Genomic DNA, 20,352 nt, shown 5'->3' with positions numbered 1-20,352 from the left:
GCTGTCCCCCATCCCTTGCCCACCCTGGTGGGAGCTGGGAGGGCCGGCCGCAACCGCATGGGTCACAGTTGGACGGGAGGGGTGGCCCTCAGCCTGTCCCCAGCCGCTGGGGGCAGCCCTGAGCACTATATGTTGGCCATCGCTGGAGGCTTTCTGTCCTGTGCTGGAGGAGCCCTTGGAAGGGAAAGGGGAGGTGTGGGGACAGAGCCAGGAGTGCAATTTCCAGGCTCTCGCCCTCACCTGGAAAGGTGCTCACTTGGGTAGTAAATGGCCGTCAACTGTGATTGGATGGCCATCAGCTGTAGCTAGTTGGCCGTCAGCTGTAACCAGTGAGCCTTTGGCTACTAATATAACTACGGTGGCTACACTAACGGAAAATGGGGGTTCGCAAGCAGATGGTGGCTGGCAAGCGGATTGTGGATTGCGGCTTGCAGAGAGGCGGATTGCAGTTAGCACAGGGGAACTGCAATTAGCAAGTGAGGTTGGGATGGTGGGTTGTGGATCGTTTGGCTCCTGCTTCCTGTCTCCAACCCAGCCGCCAGCGAGAATATAGCGGTATGACTCCCCTATCTATGGCTCCGTGGGTGTTCCTTTTTTGGCCTCACCATGTCCTGTGTTCTTATGTGGGGAGCGGGACCAGAGACCCCCGCATGACACCCTGCAGGACAGGAGGTGACTGGCGCCAGGGAGGCTGAAGCACTGGTGAGGGTGGAGAAAGCTGCGCTGCCTGCTACGCAACCCCTCCCCTCTCCCCCATTTCCAAGCGGCTCAGGCCCAAGCTACAGGCGACAGGGACAGCCAGGTGGACACGGCATCCACTAGATTGGACAGACTGGGCTGCTCAGAGTGGGGGTCCCAGGAACACTGTCCTGGAGGGACAGGGTGGGCTGATCCCTCCTGCTAGGGGTGGGAGGCCATAGGCCCCACACAGTGGTGGAGCATGTGAAGAATGCTGGCAGGTGGCAGCCTGGGGGTGCTGGGTTTCCATCACTGCAAGGCCAGGCCTTGCCCTCCCCATTCTGATTGTGGCTCTGACCTGGGGGTGGGTGCCAGGACTGAGCAGCCCCAAGTAGGACACCCAACACCTGACGGGGCAGCAGTGCGAAGGTGACCACTCAGCGGGATGCGTGGAGTACTCCTAGTGCCCGGCTTGAACTGTCACCAAGCGACCTTTCTGTGTAACCAGCATCTGGGTCTGGAAACATCAGCAGCCCCACCCCAGCACTCTGCTGGCTTCTGACTATGGGTTAGTTTTTGAAAGCCCATCATCAGAGTCACGCTTTGTGGCCAGGACCTGTCTGATGCCCCATGGTCTGTGTGGTGGTCACTCGGTGCTGTGTAGTGTTCCATGTGTGAATACCATTCATTGTGCTACAACAGCTCGTGTTTCATCTTTAAAAAACGGCTGATACTTGAACGTCTGTTTCAGACCCATGACAGGTGTCCTGGCCTCGTGCAGCACAGACATCAAACTGGGGGCCAAGATCTACCCCATGTGACCCCGAAGCCTGCAGGCAGCCTCCTCCCTCCCCCAGCACCCTCCACGCTTGTTGTTGCTTTCCCAGTTGCTGCAATTTCACACAGGTGTTTCTGAAAGCCTTCACCTGTGCCTGTGTGGTCTCTGCTGCTCCCAGGCTCCTTAGTGGGCACATGGCAAGACTGCCATCTGTCCCTTGGGAGGTCAGGGCTGTTGTGACTTGACAAGACAATGGGAACAGCTGGGATGGGAACCCCTTCTGGGTGGCTCTTTGGAGCAGCACTCCTGGAATGTGTCCCATTCCTTTCCCAGGGTGCCCACGGAGGCCCCAGCAAGACGGGCCTGACTGCAGTGGAGAGGAGCTCCACGCTGCAGCAGAGGGCAGGGCCATTGGTTTAGGCCGCTGAGCACGGGCTGGGCCAAGCTGACTGGCACAGAGCCTCAGGGATAGTGCCAGGCGCTCACTGGTTGCTCTTGGCACTTTATTGTATCCTCACACCACCCTCTTTGGCAGGTTCTATCACTGCCCTCATTTTACCAAGAACAAGAACTTACTGGGGGTGTCAGCAGGGCACATATAATCCACCCCACCACAGGCTGTCCCTGCTATTGGGGAAACTGGCCCATCAGGCCCAGAGCCCCAGTGTGCTCAGCCACCCAGCCTGGCCTGTCCATCCTGTCCCCGAGTGCTGCTGTGGGGCCAGTGTGCGTGCATGTGGATAGGGTTCTCTGCTGCTCTCGGCAGCCCCACCCACGGGAGCCCCTCCTGCACAGCTTCCCCCAGGCGGGCCCCCACCGACACCTTGGCAGGTGAGAAGGCCCTGTTCCAGAGGCCAGTCCGCCCCGTGGGCACAGATGGCCTTTTGCGTGACCCCCGAGTGAATGACCTATAATAACTCCTGCAAGCAAGAAGGCTTTGGGGGAGGCATTTCCAGCACGGCACCACTGAGGGTGCCCAGACACGTTCAGGGTGACAGGTCATTACCTTCAGACAAACCACCGAGAACTTTAAAACTGCCGTCTTCTGCTTTATTGACAGGTAAATTGTTCAAAAAATGTTCTCACGATTCAATAATTACAAAGACAGACTTACATTAAAAAAGTAAAAACCAGAACCCCCAGCAGGTGCCAGCCCCAGCAGAAGGCCCAGGGGGTGGGTGGGCGGGCAGGTGCTGGGTGTGCGACACCCACAGGCGGGCCGGTGGTGCCCACGTCACTCAGTGCCGACTCAAGGTTAAGTGCACGTCTGAAACAGCCTCTCCAAGAACGCTGACCGGTGGGAGAGTGGGGAAGAGCTGTCCTGGGCCAAAGACAAGCTGTGTGCTGGCTTTCAAGGAGACAGACCACAGACCTGACTACTCGCGTATGACACAGGAAGGGTGAGAGTAAATACAGGGTGAGCGTCACCGCATCACAGGCAGCGGAGCCTGCACGACCCACACGGCACTAAATCACGGGGCTCCATGCAGGGGCGGGGCCGGGTGGGGTGGGGTGTCTTGGAACCTGCCACTGGGCCCCCTGGGGCTCTGGCCTCTTGGCCCAGCAGGCCTAGGGCCTGGCTGCGTGACACCCCCACTTTTATGGCAGGAGGCAGAAGCTGTGGAAGCAAGTGGGAGACAGAGCACAGCTGACTTCACAGTAGTAGATACTGGTGACACTTCGTGGCTGTGACTCGGGGTGACTAACACAGGGACCCAGGGCAGGGCGGACGTCACTTGGAATGGGCCTCTGTCCATGGCTACAAGGTCGGCAGAAGGACTTCTGCAGCTATGTGATGGCTAAATGAGTAAAGGCCACAAACTAACCTCCACCTTCCTCTGTCTTCAAAACTCTAGGGACATTGGGAATGACATACAACTTCCTACTATTCTCTTATGGTCCTAGGAAAGTTTCAGGAAAGAGGGAACAGACTCGTTCCTGAGGCGTCCGAGCTGTCTGCTTCCTGAGCAGAGCCGCCCATGCAGGGCTCCCCGGGGGGGGGCGTCGGCAGGCCACACGCGCCCTCTCAGCTGGTTCTCGGCACGAGAGGCTGTGTGCTGGTCCTTCATGTGCAAACGGAACAGTGTCGCCTCACAGCTGTGCAGACAGGATCTGGTCAACTGCCACAAACACCGCGGCATAAAACTGATCATTATTATAATAAAGATTTTTCTTCATCTCCATATCTACAAATGGACCCTATGCTTCCTTGGACAACAGTGCAGGGTCAGTCAGCTCCGTCTTGGCGCTGGTGGTGGAGGCCACCCGGCTCCCTGGCCCGTGATGGTGAGGTACTGGGCCGGGGACTTCAGGCGTCGTAGGCCGGCTGCTCCAGGCCTTCAAGGGGGAGCTGGCTCCTGTGCGGGGAGTTGGGGCTCGGTGGGCCGCTGGGGTTGGAGCTGTTGGATGGAGTCGAGTGTTTGGTGGAGTCTGAATCAGGCTGTTGATACACAGAAGGGGGACAGTATGAGAACCCACTGCCCTGGGGCTGTTGCCCAGCCCCACGTGGGTGTCTGTGGGGACAGGTGGTGATTGCTCTCTCCTTTCTTGTTAGGAGAGCACACACTGTCCTTAGGCTTGCTGGTGAGAGATCATAAACCAAGGCGCAACCCCGTAAACAACTTAGAAATTATAATTACAAAGGGGAATGAGCAACCCTGCAGTGAAGAAACCAGACAACACCACAACCACACAGTCACAAGTCACAGACGTGACATGCTTTCGTGATAAAAGCACCAGGAATAGAAATGTTCTCAACATGACAGAGGTGTCCATGAAAAACCCACAGCTAACTTCCCACTTGATGGTGAGACACAAAGCCTTCCCTAAGATTATGAACAAAACAAGGGTGCCGCCATCCCATACTGCAGGAGTCCTCGCCTGAGCAATTAGGCAAGAAACAGAAAAAAGCATCTACGTTGGAAAGGAAGAGTCAAGTCGTCTCTGTTCACAGATGACACGATTCTATATATAGAAATTCCCAAAGACCTCACTAAACAATTAAACAAATTCAGCAAAGCTGAAGATAAGATCAACACACAAAAATCAGTTGTGTTTCTATTTACCAGCAAAGAACAATCTGAAAAGGAAATTAAAACAATTTACAATTTGGATTGCCGTTTACAATAGCATCCAAAAGAATAAAACAGGCAGAAATAAATGTAACCTAGGAGCTGACAGATTTGTTCACTAAAATATATAAAACATTGCTGACAAGACATTAAAGATATAAATAAATGGAAAGAAACCCCCTGTTCATGGATCAGAAGACTAAATATCGTTAAGCTGGCAATACCCCCACCGATTCAATGCAATCCCTATTGAAATACCAATGGCTTTTTCCTTTTCCTTTTATTTTTTTTTGCAGAAATGGAAAAGGCAATCCTCAAATTTATATGGAATTGCAAGGGGCCCATATAGTCAAAACAACATTAAAAAAAAGTTGGACTCACACTTTGCAAAGTTACTACTTCAAAATGTACTATACAGCAACATAATCCAAACAGCATGGCATATACTAGTATAACGAGCAGTGGACCAGCACTGAGAGTCGAGAAATAAATTTAGAACCTACGGTCAACTGATTTTTGACAAAGTCACCAAGACCGTTCACCGGGGAAAGAACAGTGTCTTCAACAAATGGTGCTGGGTACCCACATGCACATACAAACATTAACTCACACCAAACGCAAAAGAGCCAGCAGGCTCGGGTAGTGAAGGGAGGTCTGTGAGCCCTGCAGGAAGGGCACGGCTGTATGATGGCAGAGCCGAGGCTGGCACAGCCGGGACACAGTGCTGGCCGAGGACAGCACAGAAGAAGAAAGGAACAGGGCACCTTGACGACAGACACGGATGCAGAAACTGTCAACAAAATGTTCACAAGCTGAATCTATCGTGTAGGAGTACCAAGTCGCGCCCAAGGAGAACTTATTCTCAGAATGCAAGGAAATGCGCTCTGACACACGACATTAACAGGCCGGAGAGAAAACAGAAGAAAGTCACTTTGGAAAACATCAAAAAGCATCCGATTCATATCGATTTCCCCCCCTTATTGAAAATTCTTCTCGAGCTGGAAAGAGACACTTCCTGTGCCAGGTGCAAGGTGTTTGCCAGAAACCACGGCAGCACCGTCCTTGGGGGAGACCTGGCCAGAGCACAGAGCCTGTGGTGGCGGGATCCAAATCCCCAGCCTGGGGGCCTGGCAGCACCGGGAGAGGCGACACGTGCCACACCCCCCCACACACACCCCCACACCCCCCACACACACCACACCCCCCACACACACCCCTACCACACACACAACACACACGCCACACACATCACACACGCCACACACACCATACACACACCATACACACACATGCCACACACACAACCACACACATACATACACACCACACCAGCATCAAAGAGACAAAACTCCAAGACTATGAACTGAACACCAGAGCCGCTCAGAACTCAGAGCGTTCCCCAGTCACCAGCTTGCAGAGACACCTGCAATAAGCACCAAATACGTAACAGGAGATTATATTCTACTCCCAGTGGCAAGAAAAACCTTAGAATTTTAAGAGAAAACTTACTGACCACAAACACACACGACCTGTAGGAGAGAAACCATCAACTAGAGAGCCATGCAATGGTCCCGCAAAGGGGAAGTCACAATGATGAAGAAGACCCCCCCCCAATTTAATCAATCGATTCAACGTAATCCCAATTTGTGCTTTTTTATTAGAGAGCCAACAACCTGGTTTAAAATGTATTTGAAGGAGAAAATAAAAATAGTTAAACTGTTGAAAAGGGAGAACAAAGAGATCTGCCAGATGTGGTGTCACAGGTGTGCTGCTGGGGAAACAATCAGCCGCCGTGGGGCAGAGCTTCCAGAAGGAGGAACGTAGACAAGGAACTTAACGTAAAGTGAAGATGATTTCAAGTTGGAGGGAGGAAGTGGCAAAGGCCAGTGTGCCCTCCGTTTATAAAGGAAGCCGACACACACACACACACTCAGTCACACACACTCGGTCACACGTACATATACACTCAGTTACACACTCATACACTTACACTCAGTCATGCATATACAGTCACACACCCACACCCAGTCATGTACTCACTGAGACATACATACTGTCACGTACACACACACACACACAGTCACACAGAGACCAGAGAATTATTACCTATCTTAACTGAAAAAGATAAACAGACTGGACTGCATAAAAATGAAAAACTTCTATATGACAAAAAAACCCTTAAAACAAAAAGACAAAAGAGTAGTGGTCCCGGAAAAGTATCTGTGACAGCACCCCAGACTACACCGAGTTCCTGGAAGTCAGTAAGACAGCCCACGCGAGGCTGGACCTCGGGGGAGCCAGGCCAGCCCACGCTGGAATAGACGGGCAACCTCGGGAAGAACAGGAATATGTGAAACGAAACATCAGCCCAGCTGCTGCAAAGACGCTGTGAGGGCCATGCCACGGGTTGAGGGGAGGAGGGCAGAGTGCCAGCTCTGGGTCCCCCTCCTACACGAGTGCCAGGGGCACAAAAACCCCCACTCAGTGCCGGACGTCTCCCCTACAGCCCTGCACGCAGGAGCATCTGCACCCATCTCACACAGGCGAAACCAAGGCACAGAGAGACACGCCTTATCGTGCCTGAGGAGGCTGCCTGCTGGCCGGGGCAGGGTCTGAATCACCCAGGAACCCTGAGCCAAGGTGGCTCCCCTGGCCAGCCACCAAACTCTGACCCCGAGTGGCCATCAGAGGAGGGAGAGGCGCTCTTGAAGATGCAGGAGGCTACCTGTGCTTTACAAAGCGCACCTATGGGCATGTGACACCTAAGTGTGGAACACTGCACAGAAGACTCCAGAAGGGAAAGCTGGGTGGACTTTTCTCAGGAAGGCTTTCACTGCTCTGTCATGCAGTGACAGCCCCACAGCCCCCTGCATGCTCAGTGCTCTTGGGAGCTCTCCCAGGGCTGGCCCGGCCTCAGGGGGACAGGGGAGCCGGGTGACCTGGGCGCAGAGCCTGCACGGAGGCCTGTGCTGCTACCCAGAGGTGCCCGTTCACACCTTCCTCCCGACAGGCTCACAGCCGGAACCCATGTCATCCTCCGCGTCCCTCAGCACAGCCTGCAAAGTGAGCGAGGAGCTCCAGAGTCCAGAGGGACTGGGACAACCACCCAGGCCCATGTCATCAGGCTGCTCTTTCTCATGCGGGTGGTGACTCAGCAGAACCCCTCACCCCCCAAGAGACCCGTGTGGCTGCTCCAGGGGAGACACTTTCTGGAGAACGGCCACTTTGACTCCTCCACATGGGGCGCTGTGGACGCCCAGGCCCCCATCACCAGGCAGGTCTCACCTCTCTGTCAAAGTCCTGGTCGGGATCAGACATGCTTCTCAGAGGCACCGCCACTCCAGGCTCGGAGCCACCTAGGGCACAAGGACAGCCATCGTTTTAGGGACAGTCGGAGCTGAATGGAAAGCCTGCAGTACCAGCCTCCCGGACCTTGGTACCTGATGACGGCCACGAGATATAGGGTTTGCTCCTGGGCGGAGGCTGCCGGGACGAGCTGGTGGGAGCGGGGCCAGGCCTTTCCTCCTGGGAGGGGGGCGCAGCGCTCTGTGGGGAGAGAAGAGCCCATGAGCGTGTGGGGCGACGTGGCTGGGAATGCAGGCAGTCCCGCTGGGACCTCAATGGGCGGGACGGGTGGCAAGGCTGTCTGTACAGCTCAGTTTTGAGCTAAGAACTGGCAATAGCAATTGCAGACCAAGGTGAATCCTACAGGACGCCCACATTTTAAAGTGAAAGAGGACAAATGTGTTACCTGCTCACGTTAAGATGTTGTTTAGGAATCAGTGCTGACAGCTGGTTACCCCATGAAACACTAACAGGGGGGCGGACCCAGCTCCCAGGGGCAGAAGGGGTGGCCCTGGCCACGGACTGTCCCGTGGCTGGGACTTCCACCAGGGACCGTGTGCCAGGTGCTCCCAGAAGGTCGACGGGTGAGGAGAGCGCTGGCATACGCGTGCGGGGCTCACCAGCGGCAGGTCCATGAGCACCTGCATCCCGTCGCCAGGGCCCATGTGGGCCACGTGATTGAAGTTGGTGGGGTTGGAAATCATTTTGGATCTCAGCTCTGGGTCTCTAAGCATCTCCCTGGGGAAAAGAAAATAGTTTTGTGATGCAGGAGCATGTCACAGCCTCTGGGCTCTGATTGGTGTGGCCTCCCGCAGGCAGGCTGCCAGCCCAGCTCTCACCGCCGCTGCTGCAGCCTCTCCTCCTCGGGCACCTTGAACACAAACCGCCTCTTGCTTCTGGTCCGAAGCATCTGCTTCTTGCTGTTGTCAGAGGTGTCGGGCACGTTGAGAGCCGCTCCTGCAGGAACGAAGCTTGTAGTTAGCATGGCCCTCAGGCTGTGCCATGCAGGCCGGAGGGGGACACAGGCTGTGACACCTGCTGAGAAAGGCTCACCCGAGAATTTGCTCTTGAAGTAGATCAAGCGGGGAGGCTCACAATTGAGGAGGTTGAGGGTGCCTTCCGAGTTCAGTGGTCGTATCTGTTGGGAACCAGAGAGGGACAGTAGGTAGCCGTGCGGCCACGCAGTGTGTGTGTGTGGGGGGAGCGGCCGCCCGCCCTGGGCCTCACCCTCCGCAGGCCGATAGTCTGAACCCACTCCATGGTGTGCACGTCAAAGACGTCCACGCCGTACTCGCTATACACTGTGACGTGTGACGGGCTGCAACCTGGAGGAAGGAGCAAAGCGCGGTGAGCAGCCACGGGCCCAGGCCTGGTGCCTCCCTCCGCAAGGGCAGCACGAGGCCACCACAGTGCAGAGGGCGCCCAGCCTCGGCTCAGGCGGCGACAGCTGGGGCCAGCGGCAGATACCTGCCCACCCCCACTCCAGAGTGAACCTTCACTTCCAAGGTCAGACCAATAACCACAGCAGTCCTGTAACTGAAGGCACCTGGAACCCCACAGCCAGCGCCAAAGGGGACTTTTTAAGTTACTTTCTCATGTAGCTTTTTATGTGGTCACTACAAAGGCTTCAGGCTCAACACATCTGAAATTAGGAGGGGGGGCAAACATTCTGTATTGTGAAGCAAATTCCTTCTGTAAGAGACGCCAAGAAGTCAGCTTTCTGGGTAATATTTAAAATGCACACTACTGCTTAGCTCTGGGGCAACAAATGGCCATCCACGCACCACGCTACCACGTGGTTTCTACGGAACTGGTCCTCTGGAACGTTTTCAATCATCCCTGTGTCTGTGTCGTCTGAACACGTGACAGTCACTTTTCCAGCAGTGAGCTCTGGAGTCTTTCCCCTTCACATTCTAAGTGATGGGACACTGTCAGGGGTGACAGAAAACCCATCAGGTGTACCAAAGACATGACACCACGGACGGACGGCCCATCTGGCATGTGAAGCTTAAGGGGACTTTCCCCATGTTTCAAACAGCAGTAAAAAACACGTGACAGAAAGCAGCAGTGGGTGTCTGCTGCTCTGCAGGTCCTGCTAGGGACGGTGATGCCACAGGCCGAGGTGCACTGACCTCTCGCACTCAGCCTCTCCCAGCTGTCACCAGCTGTTCCCGGCACCACCCTGCAGAAGCGCAGGGCTCTGCAGATGGCTCCTGTTCAGTCCTGGTAACCTCCCATAGTTAGTTAATCTTTATCACATCACACTTCTCTAACTGAAGACGAATGTCTAAAAGCTCCTGCTGTGTTGCTATTACGTTCCAAATGGGCTGGCTGCCTTGCAGCCTTTTTCTTTTGAACACAAAAAAGAAAACAGCGTTTAGGAAGGAGACAGAAGATGCTGGAACTAGTCACCAAACTGTCTCAGCAGTGCCTGTTCAGACAAAACACGAGGCTCTCCTTCTGAGTGCCACACACAAGACAGGCGGTCAGAGAACCCAGGGGGTCTTGAACGAGCCTTCAGAGGCCCCTCTCCACATGGGGGCTCTTCATGTGCAAGGAGCCAGGAGAGACGTTTGTGTGGGGCTGAGCTGCTAGCAGAGCTAAGCTGAGCTGTCCAGGCTGAAGACAAATGGCGAGTTCCTCTCAGGGCAAAGAACACGGGCAGTGCAGTCACCAGATGTGAGCCAGCCCCACCTGTGTGTGTGCTTCTCGGGTCACCTCAGCTCCGGCCCTCCGTGTCCTTCTCGGTGACGTGAGACGGCTTACGCCTCCCCGCGTGATTGGCTGGGGTAGTGGGAATATCCCACCAGCGCTAAAGCTGACCTGGCGTCTGCCCTTTGTGTGGGGGGAGAGCGAGTGGGAGGGACAGTGGGAATCAGAGGGCCGAGAACATCAGGTGTACAGGCGGCTCACGCACAGCCGGGCCTGGAGACTGCACACTCGGTGACCTGCGTCCCCTTCCACGTTACATTTTTCAAAAGTGTGAGATCTAAAGGAAAAGACCCTGCTAAGCAAGGCCCCGTGTGGTTCTGAGGCTGTTCCTGTACCGGCTGGCTGGGCGGAGGCAGGACAAGTGTCACCGCAGCGGCCGGTGGCCTTCCTCACAGCTCCGGGCCGCCCGCTTGCACCCCAGCCCTAGCTCAGTGCCAGTGGGTCAGCACACACCCAGCAGGCCCGCGAGAGCCAGCAGCGGGCCCTACACCTCACGGGCCTGGGCTCCGGGTCCCAACGCCCTTGGCTTCTTTCTCTGCCAGCGAAGCACAGCCAGCATCAGGGCAGACAAGGCTGTACTTCAGGTGACGACACCCCCTGGCACCCCCGTCACCCCAGCCCTGCTGCTCAAATGGAAGTGTCCCTGTGACTCGTCTAATTACTCCCTGCTCTGTCCAACCTGCTGGTTTGACAGGCTATGGAGATACACGCAGCAGTGGTCTCTGAGGCTTAGGGTCCGACAGCAGGCTTGGCAGGACATGACCCCAGGGGCCCTGCTCACCACGCTCCTGGGCCTGCAGGACGTCCACCCAGCACCTGTGCTCACACAGAAAGCCACTTAAACTAAGCGAACTAAGTAATTCAACTGTTTTCCAGAAGAGCTCCTGCTACTCTCAGGAAAACATGTCTCAAAAGAAACTGCACCTACACATCAGAACCAACTTCCTCCTGGCTGTCCTAAAACCTGTAGCTCGTCTGTGTTCCTGTGTAAGTCTGTGAATTATCGCCGTCGGAGCTCCTCAGCTGAGGGGCCCCTGCAAAGCCTGTGCCGGGGGGCTGGAGAGGGAGCAGGCCTGGGCCCACCTGCAAGCCCACCCACCGCTGGCCCGGGACGTGGTACTGGGACCTTCCAAGGCAGACATCGTGGAGCCCTCTCCTGGCACCCGGCTCCTTGGCGGGGGGAGCTAGGAGACAAACCAAAGCAACACAGGCCACGTGCTGCCTGTGGACGTGAGACGCAGCACAGGGCGTGGCAACAGAGAACATATACATACTACAGGCGACGGGCACCGCGGGCCACATGAGCTCCTGTACGCGTGACCTCCGGCCCTGCGGGTCCACATATAGTCCCATGTGACTGAAGCAGAGCAGGTACTCCTCGCTCGGGAGCTCCACAGCACAAAGGGCATCGAAAGGCTGCTGGGAGAGGAAGGCAAGCGAGGGCTCACTGGGATTTACCAGGGTGAGAGCCTGCCCGTCTCCCTGCGTGCTCAGCAGAGAGAACCCAGAGGGGTAGCCAACACAGAGCTTGTCCTTGACCGCGGCCATCCACTGCACAGTGCCAGGGGCCACGATCTCATTGAACTTCCTGTGGAAAGGCTTAGTTCTCTGGACCTCATAGCAGAGGACCAGCCGCTTCACCGCCACAAACAGGCAGGTGGCAGAGCTCTTCTTCAGCGTCGCAGTTGCTATGAGTTGGCAGCCCTTTGTTTCTGGAAGCTTGATGTCAACGTTGCTTTCCGCCCCGTCAAAGGCGGACCATGGGCAGAGATGGACGTGGTGGTTCCGGCCGCAGAGCAGGACAGCGACCTTCTCTTTGGGGGCAAGCTCAATCTGGTACACTTTCTTGTAGTCAGCGACGCGGACGATCACTGCAGACAGGAGGACGGGGTTCCCATGTCACAGTCCGACCAAGGGGGCTGCTCAGGAGCCCCCTCTCCACGCCCTCCCCACCGCGGCCAGCCTGGGCGCCGTCACCCCTCTGCATCTGCCCCGTCACTTCACACACCCTTGCAGCCCCAGGGACCTGGCTGGGACATGTTCAGTGCAGTGTGGCCTTGGGGATGGGCCTGGACCTCCTTCCAGCTCATCCCTGAAGCCAAGAACCCTTGGGCTGCATTTGGGGAATGAAGGACTGTCTCCAAGGTCACTGGATCCTTAATAAACTCTCGGAAGCACTCGCCTCCGCCCTGGGCCTCCAAATGAACTCAACACCCCGATGTCCTAACTCTCTGGGCCAGCGGGATGGATCCAGCGGGACGAACGGCTGAGGGCCGGCCTGCAGCAGCAGCTGAGGCTGCACGTGTGCACTTTCCTCCTCGGGGCCCAGTGCCAGAGGACGCCGCCCCCCCAGGGAACAGCGTGTGACTTGGGGAAGCTCCCAGGGCCAGTCCTAGGCTCCTTGCGCTTTTGTCCCCAGACCCAGACAGAGAAGAGGAAAGACGTGGGGAAGAATGAAATGTCAAAATTGGGAACAAAGGAATGTTTTGGCGCGGTCTCTGCACACCTGAGAGTTAGGCAGACGAGCTTCCTGCCTCTCCTGGGACGCTCCCCTGCCTGGCTGTCCCCTCACTCCTCAACTGGAGGAAACTAAAGACACGGCAGCCGACGTACCACCATGCCCTTGCCCCCAGTCTGAGGGACCTGTGGACACTCAACGGACATTACATTTGCTGAGAGTCAGTCTTACTTGCTGCAAATTATTTTTCTTGGCTGTTGCCTTTCCCCATTTTTATAAAGTTCTGTGACGTGGTGACAATGTACGCGTCCAGTGAATTAGTCTTAACCCTTGCACGTTCCTACTACTGAAGCTGTGCCCGTCTGCACTGCACAGGCAGGCCCCGAGTCATCCCTGCCACTCACCGTCACGGGTCACCTCTATGACATACAGCCCTTCTTCCAGGCCGACCGCAATCCTGTCACCATCTGTAGAGGCAGAAGGGGCAAGAACACAAACATCAATTCTGTCAGCACAGACCATCCGCTTCTTAAAACATGTGGGGACACTATAAACAAGCGTGGCCTTGGTCTGCTGGAATGTTCAGACCAGGCACATGGCACCCTTCGAAACCTCCCCCTGGCGGCGTCTAGGACGCACCCAGGACAGCGGCAGTGAGGACAGCCTTGATGAGAGGCAGCGAGCTGTCGTAGGCCTCCTGCGGGGTGTGCACCACCTGGTTCCTCAGGCGGTTCTTGTGAAGGATAGACTGCAGTCCTTCCAGAATCCCCACCCACTTCCTCTTTTCGTTCTCGTTTTCTGTCAGAATGAGCAGTGAGCTGGTCTTAGAAGGTGTACCTAAGAGAGAGGCTGTCACCTTCGTGACAGAAAACAAAACAGAGATGAGAGCCCTAAGACAACCAAACCACACCACACAGGCGCCCACACCCCAGCCTGGACGCCATTCGCAATAGAGGTGAAGAGCAGGAAGAACAAGCTTCCTGGGCGTTTGACTCAAGGACCATTGGGGTTAAGGTTTCGATGCCGAGTCGTGGGTCCGTTCTGAGGCGCCTGCAGAGGCCGAGGGCTCTTCTGTGCCGCACACAGGCGGGGGCGCAGTTATAAACAGGCGCCATGCATCCCTTGTCAGATTCCAGTGCATTCCGCTCTTGTCCAAACTGTGCTGTAACTGCCCATTTTAAAACTGCTTTCTTGAACGATCTAATTGAAAAAGGTTCTCAGAACAGGTGCAGAGACAACAAGCTCTCCAACAAAAACACTGCCTAAGCACGCTTCTGTGAGCATTCCCTAGCACAAGGAGGTCTGGGCAGCTTTAGATGCTACACAATGATCATCTTTTAAGCTCACGATGATGACAATTTTCTGTATTGTATACAAGAGGCACTTTCTGACTAGACCTGAGATTTAAGAAAAATGATTCACAGGCTTAGTTTCGTGGTCAACCGAAGTGGCACTGTAATAAAGACTTCCCAGTGAAGGGAGTTGGCGGGATTCTTTCCCTGACCACAGTCTCCTAGAAGCTTCCAAATGCCACAGCTCCCAGCACTGACCCACGGGGCTCTCCAACTGACCAGCAAGAATGCTGGTGAGCAATGTCTGCTTCTTTATTCCTGTTTGGTTCCGTCCACGACCAGGAAATCCTAGGAAGGGAGGTGGAAGCTTCTAGCATCAAGCATACTAGAGTGACTGAGGTGTAGACCAGGTAGGACGTAGGATGGAAAGACAGGGCCAGTGACGTGGGCAGACAGGGCTGGGCTGGGCAGGGTGGTGTGTGTGGCGGGGCGGGCACACTCCACATGCCCCTTCCATGGCACACGGAAATGCTCGGAGCAATCCTTCTATTTTAAGCGCGTGACTTGTTTTATGAAGAATGAAATGTCTCTAACAAATAGGAAGAAACCATACCCTGAATATACACGGAATGTCTCGGCGTGAAGCGTGTATGACGTCTGACGCCAGGACGGAGCTCACCGAGAACTCTTCATCTCTGGTAGGAAACAGAGCATTCAGAACACTGGGAAAGAACGCACGAAGGCCCTCTCCTCCCCCGCTCGTATCCCAAATCTGGTGAGAAAGGGTACTTATGACATTTTCTCCATGTTGAGGTAGGCCCCCTCGCCTCTACCTGATTAAGAAAACGCTTCCACAAAGCCAACAAACGGCTCAAGAATCTCGCATGGGTGTCAATGACCCTGTCTGAGAACAGCACTCCTTGTGGTCCGTCCCCATTACCACAAGACCACATCCCTGGTAAGGCCGGTACCTGACTGCAGTCAGGCAGTCGCTTGGCCATCACTTTCAGAGGACAGGGTAGGACGTGCTGAGAGAACCGTGGAAGCCCCAGCTCCAACACATTCTAAACCTGGGCTCCACGTTCAGCGCACCCCCCACGACGCCCGCAGTGTCCTCTTCCCCTCTAGGCCAGGGCACACCTGTGCACGGCACGGACAAGCTGGGGCACGGGGCCCTCTCCAAAACGCAGGGCCCCAGCTGTTCACCCCAGTCCATGGGCTGGGGACATGGAAAGTGGAAACCACTGTGGAGGTGACTGCTCACAGCTGCCCTCAACGGCACCTGCCGTAGCACTCCTTGTCCCCCCAGAATCAATGCTGGAGACTGAGGCTCCAGGCCGGGCCCTAGCCCCAGGCAGGTGCCAGCACATTCGTGACACCCGCAGGTGCTGTCCTCTGTGACACTGGGAGTGGGTGACAGGACGGGAGATGAGCTGGCAGCAGCAGCAACAGCTCTACACCCCAGGCCCTGTGCTAAGCATGTCCCATCTATTAACTTTTGAGTCTTCACAACAACCCTCTGACCTCCATAGTGTATTATTGTGCCCACTTTACAATGGGAAGCAGAGCGTTAGATCTTAATTGTAAGGGAAGCTGGGAAGGAAGGAAGCCATGTTGCTGTCTTTGAATGTTTGATGCAAGGAAGGAATCTGACGAGGATAGAAGTGGTAAGAGATGCGGCCGTGCAGCAAACATTAGGGCCACACACAGCCAGGGCTCTAGATTTCTGTCAGAAACAAGAGTACTTGTCAGGTGCTAAAAAGCAGACACCTTAAAATATGCAATGCGTCTCTGGGATATTTTCTAATTGTTCTTGGGTCATGTGGTTTTTTTAATGTTAAATGCTTATCTGGCAAATTTTCTAATGCAAAAACATCCAAAGCAGGAAGTTTCTGGCATGCACTTATGAGGTGTGATCAAAAAATACAGTGAATATTTATATTAAAGTAAAAGACACATTGCCATTAATCCCCCTCAAAATACACCCCCTCACTTCAAACACATTTATCCCATCGTTCTTGCCACTTTCTGAAGCACTTCTGCAAGTTCTCTCTCGAGTGTCTTTAGGTGCGCTGTCGTGGCTGCCTTGATGTCCAGAATCATTTTCTTTGGGGAAGAGCCAGAAGTCACATGGTGCCAGATCTGGTGAATACGATGGATGAGGACACACCATAACGTTCTTATTTGACAGAAATTGCTGGACCAAAAGCGATGTGTGACATGGAGCGTTGTCACGTAGTAAAGACACTCACGAAAGAGGACTTCCAGAACTGCTTCAGAAAGTGGCAGGGACGATGGGATGTGTTCACAGCGAGGTGGAGGATTTGGGGGGGGGGGTTAATAGCAACGTGTCTTTTACTGTAATAAATTTTTTTATTTAAACATTCACTGTATTTTTCAATCACAACTTGTTAAGTACCTGTTTTTGAACCAGCACAAAGATTAGGGTGTGAAGGTATAAATGAGGTTAAAGATTACCACGCAAGAAACTCTCACTTTGGTGGAAGACAAGTCAAAACTCACAGTACGAGGGCACAGACCTGAGATCTAAGACTTGGCTTGCGACGACGCCGGGCTGGGTGGACTTTCCTTCAGGCAGATCATACAGAAAGAGCTTACAGTCACAGACCACCGCATAAGCCCGCTGCCACCCTTTCTTCACCCCGGTAGGCTTCGGGACCTACAGAGAAACAGTGACCACGTTTCACTGGGACAGGGAGGATGGTCACAAACCGTCTGGTCAGTGGCACGTGGAGGCCGAGGCCCTTAGGGACTTCCCAGAAGGGTCTCCGTGCCCACCATCTCCTTCCAGCCGCTGCACGCTGGCCCGCTTCTCCATGCCCCCACCGGCTGGTGGCCAGAGCCCCACCTGCACACTTGACGGAGGTGACGGGGTGGGAGGGGAGAGGGACAAGGAGAATACTCAGCCAACAGGTGTGTTCACACCAGCCCGGAGCATCTCGGGATGCCGTAGCTGGACAGGAGCTCGGGGCCGTCCTGCAGTGTCTTCCAATAGCACGTGGCTTTGGGACCCTGTCCTTAAGCGCACAGCCCAGGAGGCGGGAAGGGGGCCCCTGATTCTGAGTGTGTTTCTGTGGGGTCCTCGGGACCTGGTCCTGACCTCGGTTCCCAGGAGGGTCATCACCCAGAGACGCGAGAGCGAGCTGACAGAGACGCACGTTCTTGCGGTCCTACCTTCACGTAACCCTTGTAGGCGGTCCCTATGCCCCGCTGCACGTCAACGCCAAGAGGCCGCTTGGACTGCTCGGGAGGGATGGGGCACACCTGGGGAGCACTGTCTTTGCAGGAAACGTGGCAAGCAAACGAGCACACTGGAAGAGTGAAGGAGCACCCCGTCAGGAACACGGGCCCAGAGACGGCCACTTGATAACATGCACGTGTCACAGGAAATGATCCAGATACCCGGTAAACAGTTTCTGAGGTTGGTTCCCACAAAAGCTCAGGGTCTTTGGAGCTGAGTGACTTTTCACCACACTCATAGCAGCATGTCAGGGCGTGAGGACTCCTGACATGAAAGGATCATCACAAAGCTCTGCTCCTTGTTCTCCTAGAAAACCCGGACCTCATTCAACATAGTTAAGTTTCAAAACCACCTCAACAGGAAACAACCTGCAGGTCTGCGACAGGGCGATGGTTTTGAGGACGGGGTCTGCCAGAGGTCCGGGCAGCCAATCAAAAGCTCGCCAAGTTTGGGTAATAGGGGAAAGGCTGCTGCTGTCTTGTAGAGCTGCTTCTACAGAGCCGCCCTGCCCACTGACCCACACTGGGGAGCGTGCTCAGGGGCCACTCCTGCCCCAGGGCTGTCGCTTGGCATCGTGTGACCTTGGCTGGTTGCATGTACGGGGCATGTAGCCCAATGTGAGCCCAGCGCCCAGCACAGCATGGCAAGAGCTAAGCAGCAGAGACTGTGAAGGGCGCTTTTCTCCAGAGCACTTGCCAATGGGCCGTCTGCAAGTCTTTTACTCTCTGCCTTTGCTCATTTTCCTGAATGACTGCATATGTTACATTTTATGATCAACAACCATCAGCAGATGACCTGGGTCACCCCATAGCAGGGTGTGTTCCACTGCAGCAAGGACTCAGGATTCCACTCACAGCCTTTACTGAGAACACGGACTAAAGACAGAGCTGCCCTCAGCTCACTCACAGCTGGGCTTCACTTCAGCCTTATCTGCCTCTGTAACAACTGCTTCCCGGAGGCGGCCAGATCCCACCTCTGGAGGCATGGCAGGAAGGCAGGCGACACTCACCCTCGCAGGCGTAGCCCTGCCGGATGAGCCCCACCATCAGGGAGGTGCAGTGGCTGCACTGCGTGGGGCTGGAGAAGGACTTGATGCTGAACTGGTGAGCTTTGGGCTGGAGGAAAAACAGCGACAAGGTGAAGCGCAAACTGAGAACAGGCGGTCGATCCACTTGCGACTGGACCTATAAACAACTTGGGTGCAATCTGAAAAGCTGCACAGGCGCGATTTTACTTTGAGGAGCGCAGGCCCCTCGCAGTGCTAACCAGACTAGTGTTAACACCCCCCACGGAGCCCGGGCCAGGTTGTCAACACGCTCCCCTCAGAGGCCTGCTGCCCAAAAGGCAAGGTCGTCTGGCCTGGCGAAGCAGTAGCATGGCTGACGCCTGTTCTGGCGGCACCTCCTCACCTAGTGGCCCCGGGGGACAGCCTGGGGCCATGTTTGGGGGGGTTCCACCCAGAGCAGCCCTTCCGTGTAAGACCAAGAAACATGCAAGAATTGAGCAGCAGCCCTATTCCTGTTAGCAAGAGCGGGAAGGCCCGCTGTCCCTTGCTGGGCAAAGGGGCACATCATGATGTGATCGAGAATAGAAGGAAAAGTAAGGCTTCATGGAGAGGCAGGCTATGGACGGAAGAGAACCGTGTGTCAACAAGGATCCAACATGGCAAAATGAAAGGACTTCTTCCTCAGGGGACGTAAGGACTGCGGAACCATTTGTAAGAAGCAAGGGATGGACCAGCACATAATCCAGGGTGTTGTCTACCTGACCTCTGACTCTACAAGAATCAAAGTCCGAAAGCCACCCTATTAATTAGTCTCAAAACAGAATCAAATGTCTTGTCTCTCGTTGGCATGGCTGTCCATGTGAAACCCTGAAAGAGGCCATGTCTACGTTCAAGAAAAGAAAGCATCTAAGTACATAAGCCCAAATGCCAGCTATGATGAAACTGAGGGCCCTATCCTGGCTGGGACTCCACGGTCTGCATGGAGGCTGTATGCACCGGCGTACATGGCCCTCAAGTACCTGACGAAAAAGATATTACAAAGTGCACGTCCAGTGCAGTTCCATTTATGCTGGGGGAAGTCCCTCCCACAAACCGCATGGTTCTCTAAGATTGTAAGTGTAGACAGACAGATGGAAATAAACTTGGAGAATGAACTTACTACAAACAGAACACAGAGCAGTTCCCAGTGGCAAAGGGAATATGGTCTGCAGAAGGAAGAAGGGCCTGGGGAGACAGTACTCTGAAATTTTTCAATTAAAATGCATTCATGTCATTAATTCAAGGAAGAAAGCACAGGGTCCTGAACTCCTGCACTGCACACTATTCAGAATAAAGCATTAAGAGAACACAGGCTTATTTACTGCGCCCACAAAAATAGTATCTGCCCTATTGATACCAAGGTCATTTCCTAAACTGAGAAGGTGTCCGGGCGAAAAAGCAAGGCCTACCTTTGGTCCAGCCAGAGCGAGGGCCTGCGAGGTGGGCAGCGGCCCGGCGGGCAGCCTCTGCGGGGCCCGAGCCATGTCCTGGGAGACAAGCAGACAGGTGAACGCTATCTGAGCACAGCTGCTCTCACAGCAGACCCTGCCTGGGATCGCCTCCCTCTCTTGCAAACTGATCAATAATGAACAGTTCTGCATTTTTAATTCACTACATTGTTGAGACAGCTGTCAAAGCCGACCTGCTGACAGCCACTCTGACATGCAGCCAGGCTCAGGGTCGGGAGCTGCGAGGGGGACCGCAGCCGGCC

At 54.8% G+C, this 20,352-nt stretch overlaps 1 protein-coding gene across 2 annotated transcripts in view; it reads right to left on the bottom strand.

The window, feature by feature from the left end:
* Positions 1-557: 557 nt before the first annotated feature.
* Positions 558-20,352, bottom strand: part of CDC42BPB (CDC42 binding protein kinase beta) — a 103,273-nt gene continuing 83,478 nt past the window's right edge. Inside the window, exons 24-38 of one of the 2 annotated variants that reach the window (XM_033107090.1) lie at positions 20,051-20,128; positions 18,606-18,711; positions 17,530-17,666; positions 16,875-17,014; positions 14,948-15,029; positions 13,682-13,898; positions 13,447-13,509; positions 11,859-12,455; positions 9,100-9,197; positions 8,926-9,010; positions 8,712-8,829; positions 8,493-8,610; positions 7,968-8,073; positions 7,813-7,883; positions 558-3,896 (exon numbers count right to left, since the gene is read on the bottom strand). In XM_033107090.1, coding sequence (XP_032962981.1) covers positions 3,765-3,896; positions 7,813-7,883; positions 7,968-8,073; positions 8,493-8,610; positions 8,712-8,829; positions 8,926-9,010; positions 9,100-9,197; positions 11,859-12,455; positions 13,447-13,509; positions 13,682-13,898; positions 14,948-15,029; positions 16,875-17,014; positions 17,530-17,666; positions 18,606-18,711; positions 20,051-20,128 — 2,148 coding nt within the window. In that variant the 3' untranslated portion in view covers positions 558-3,764. Of the gene's footprint in view, positions 3,897-7,812; positions 7,884-7,967; positions 8,074-8,492; positions 8,611-8,711; positions 8,830-8,925; positions 9,011-9,099; positions 9,198-11,858; positions 12,456-13,446; positions 13,510-13,681; positions 13,899-14,947; positions 15,030-16,874; positions 17,015-17,529; positions 17,667-18,605; positions 18,712-20,050; positions 20,129-20,352 lie in introns of those variants that run through there. The other variant, XR_004423138.1, reaches the window with a different exon arrangement.

Source organism: Rhinolophus ferrumequinum, chromosome 6, assembly GCF_004115265.2.
Source record: "Rhinolophus ferrumequinum isolate MPI-CBG mRhiFer1 chromosome 6, mRhiFer1_v1.p, whole genome shotgun sequence".
Lineage (NCBI taxonomy): Eukaryota > Metazoa > Chordata > Mammalia > Chiroptera > Rhinolophidae > Rhinolophus > Rhinolophus ferrumequinum.
Note: the sequence above shows the minus strand (reverse complement) of the source record. Positions and strands in the feature narration are given on the sequence as shown.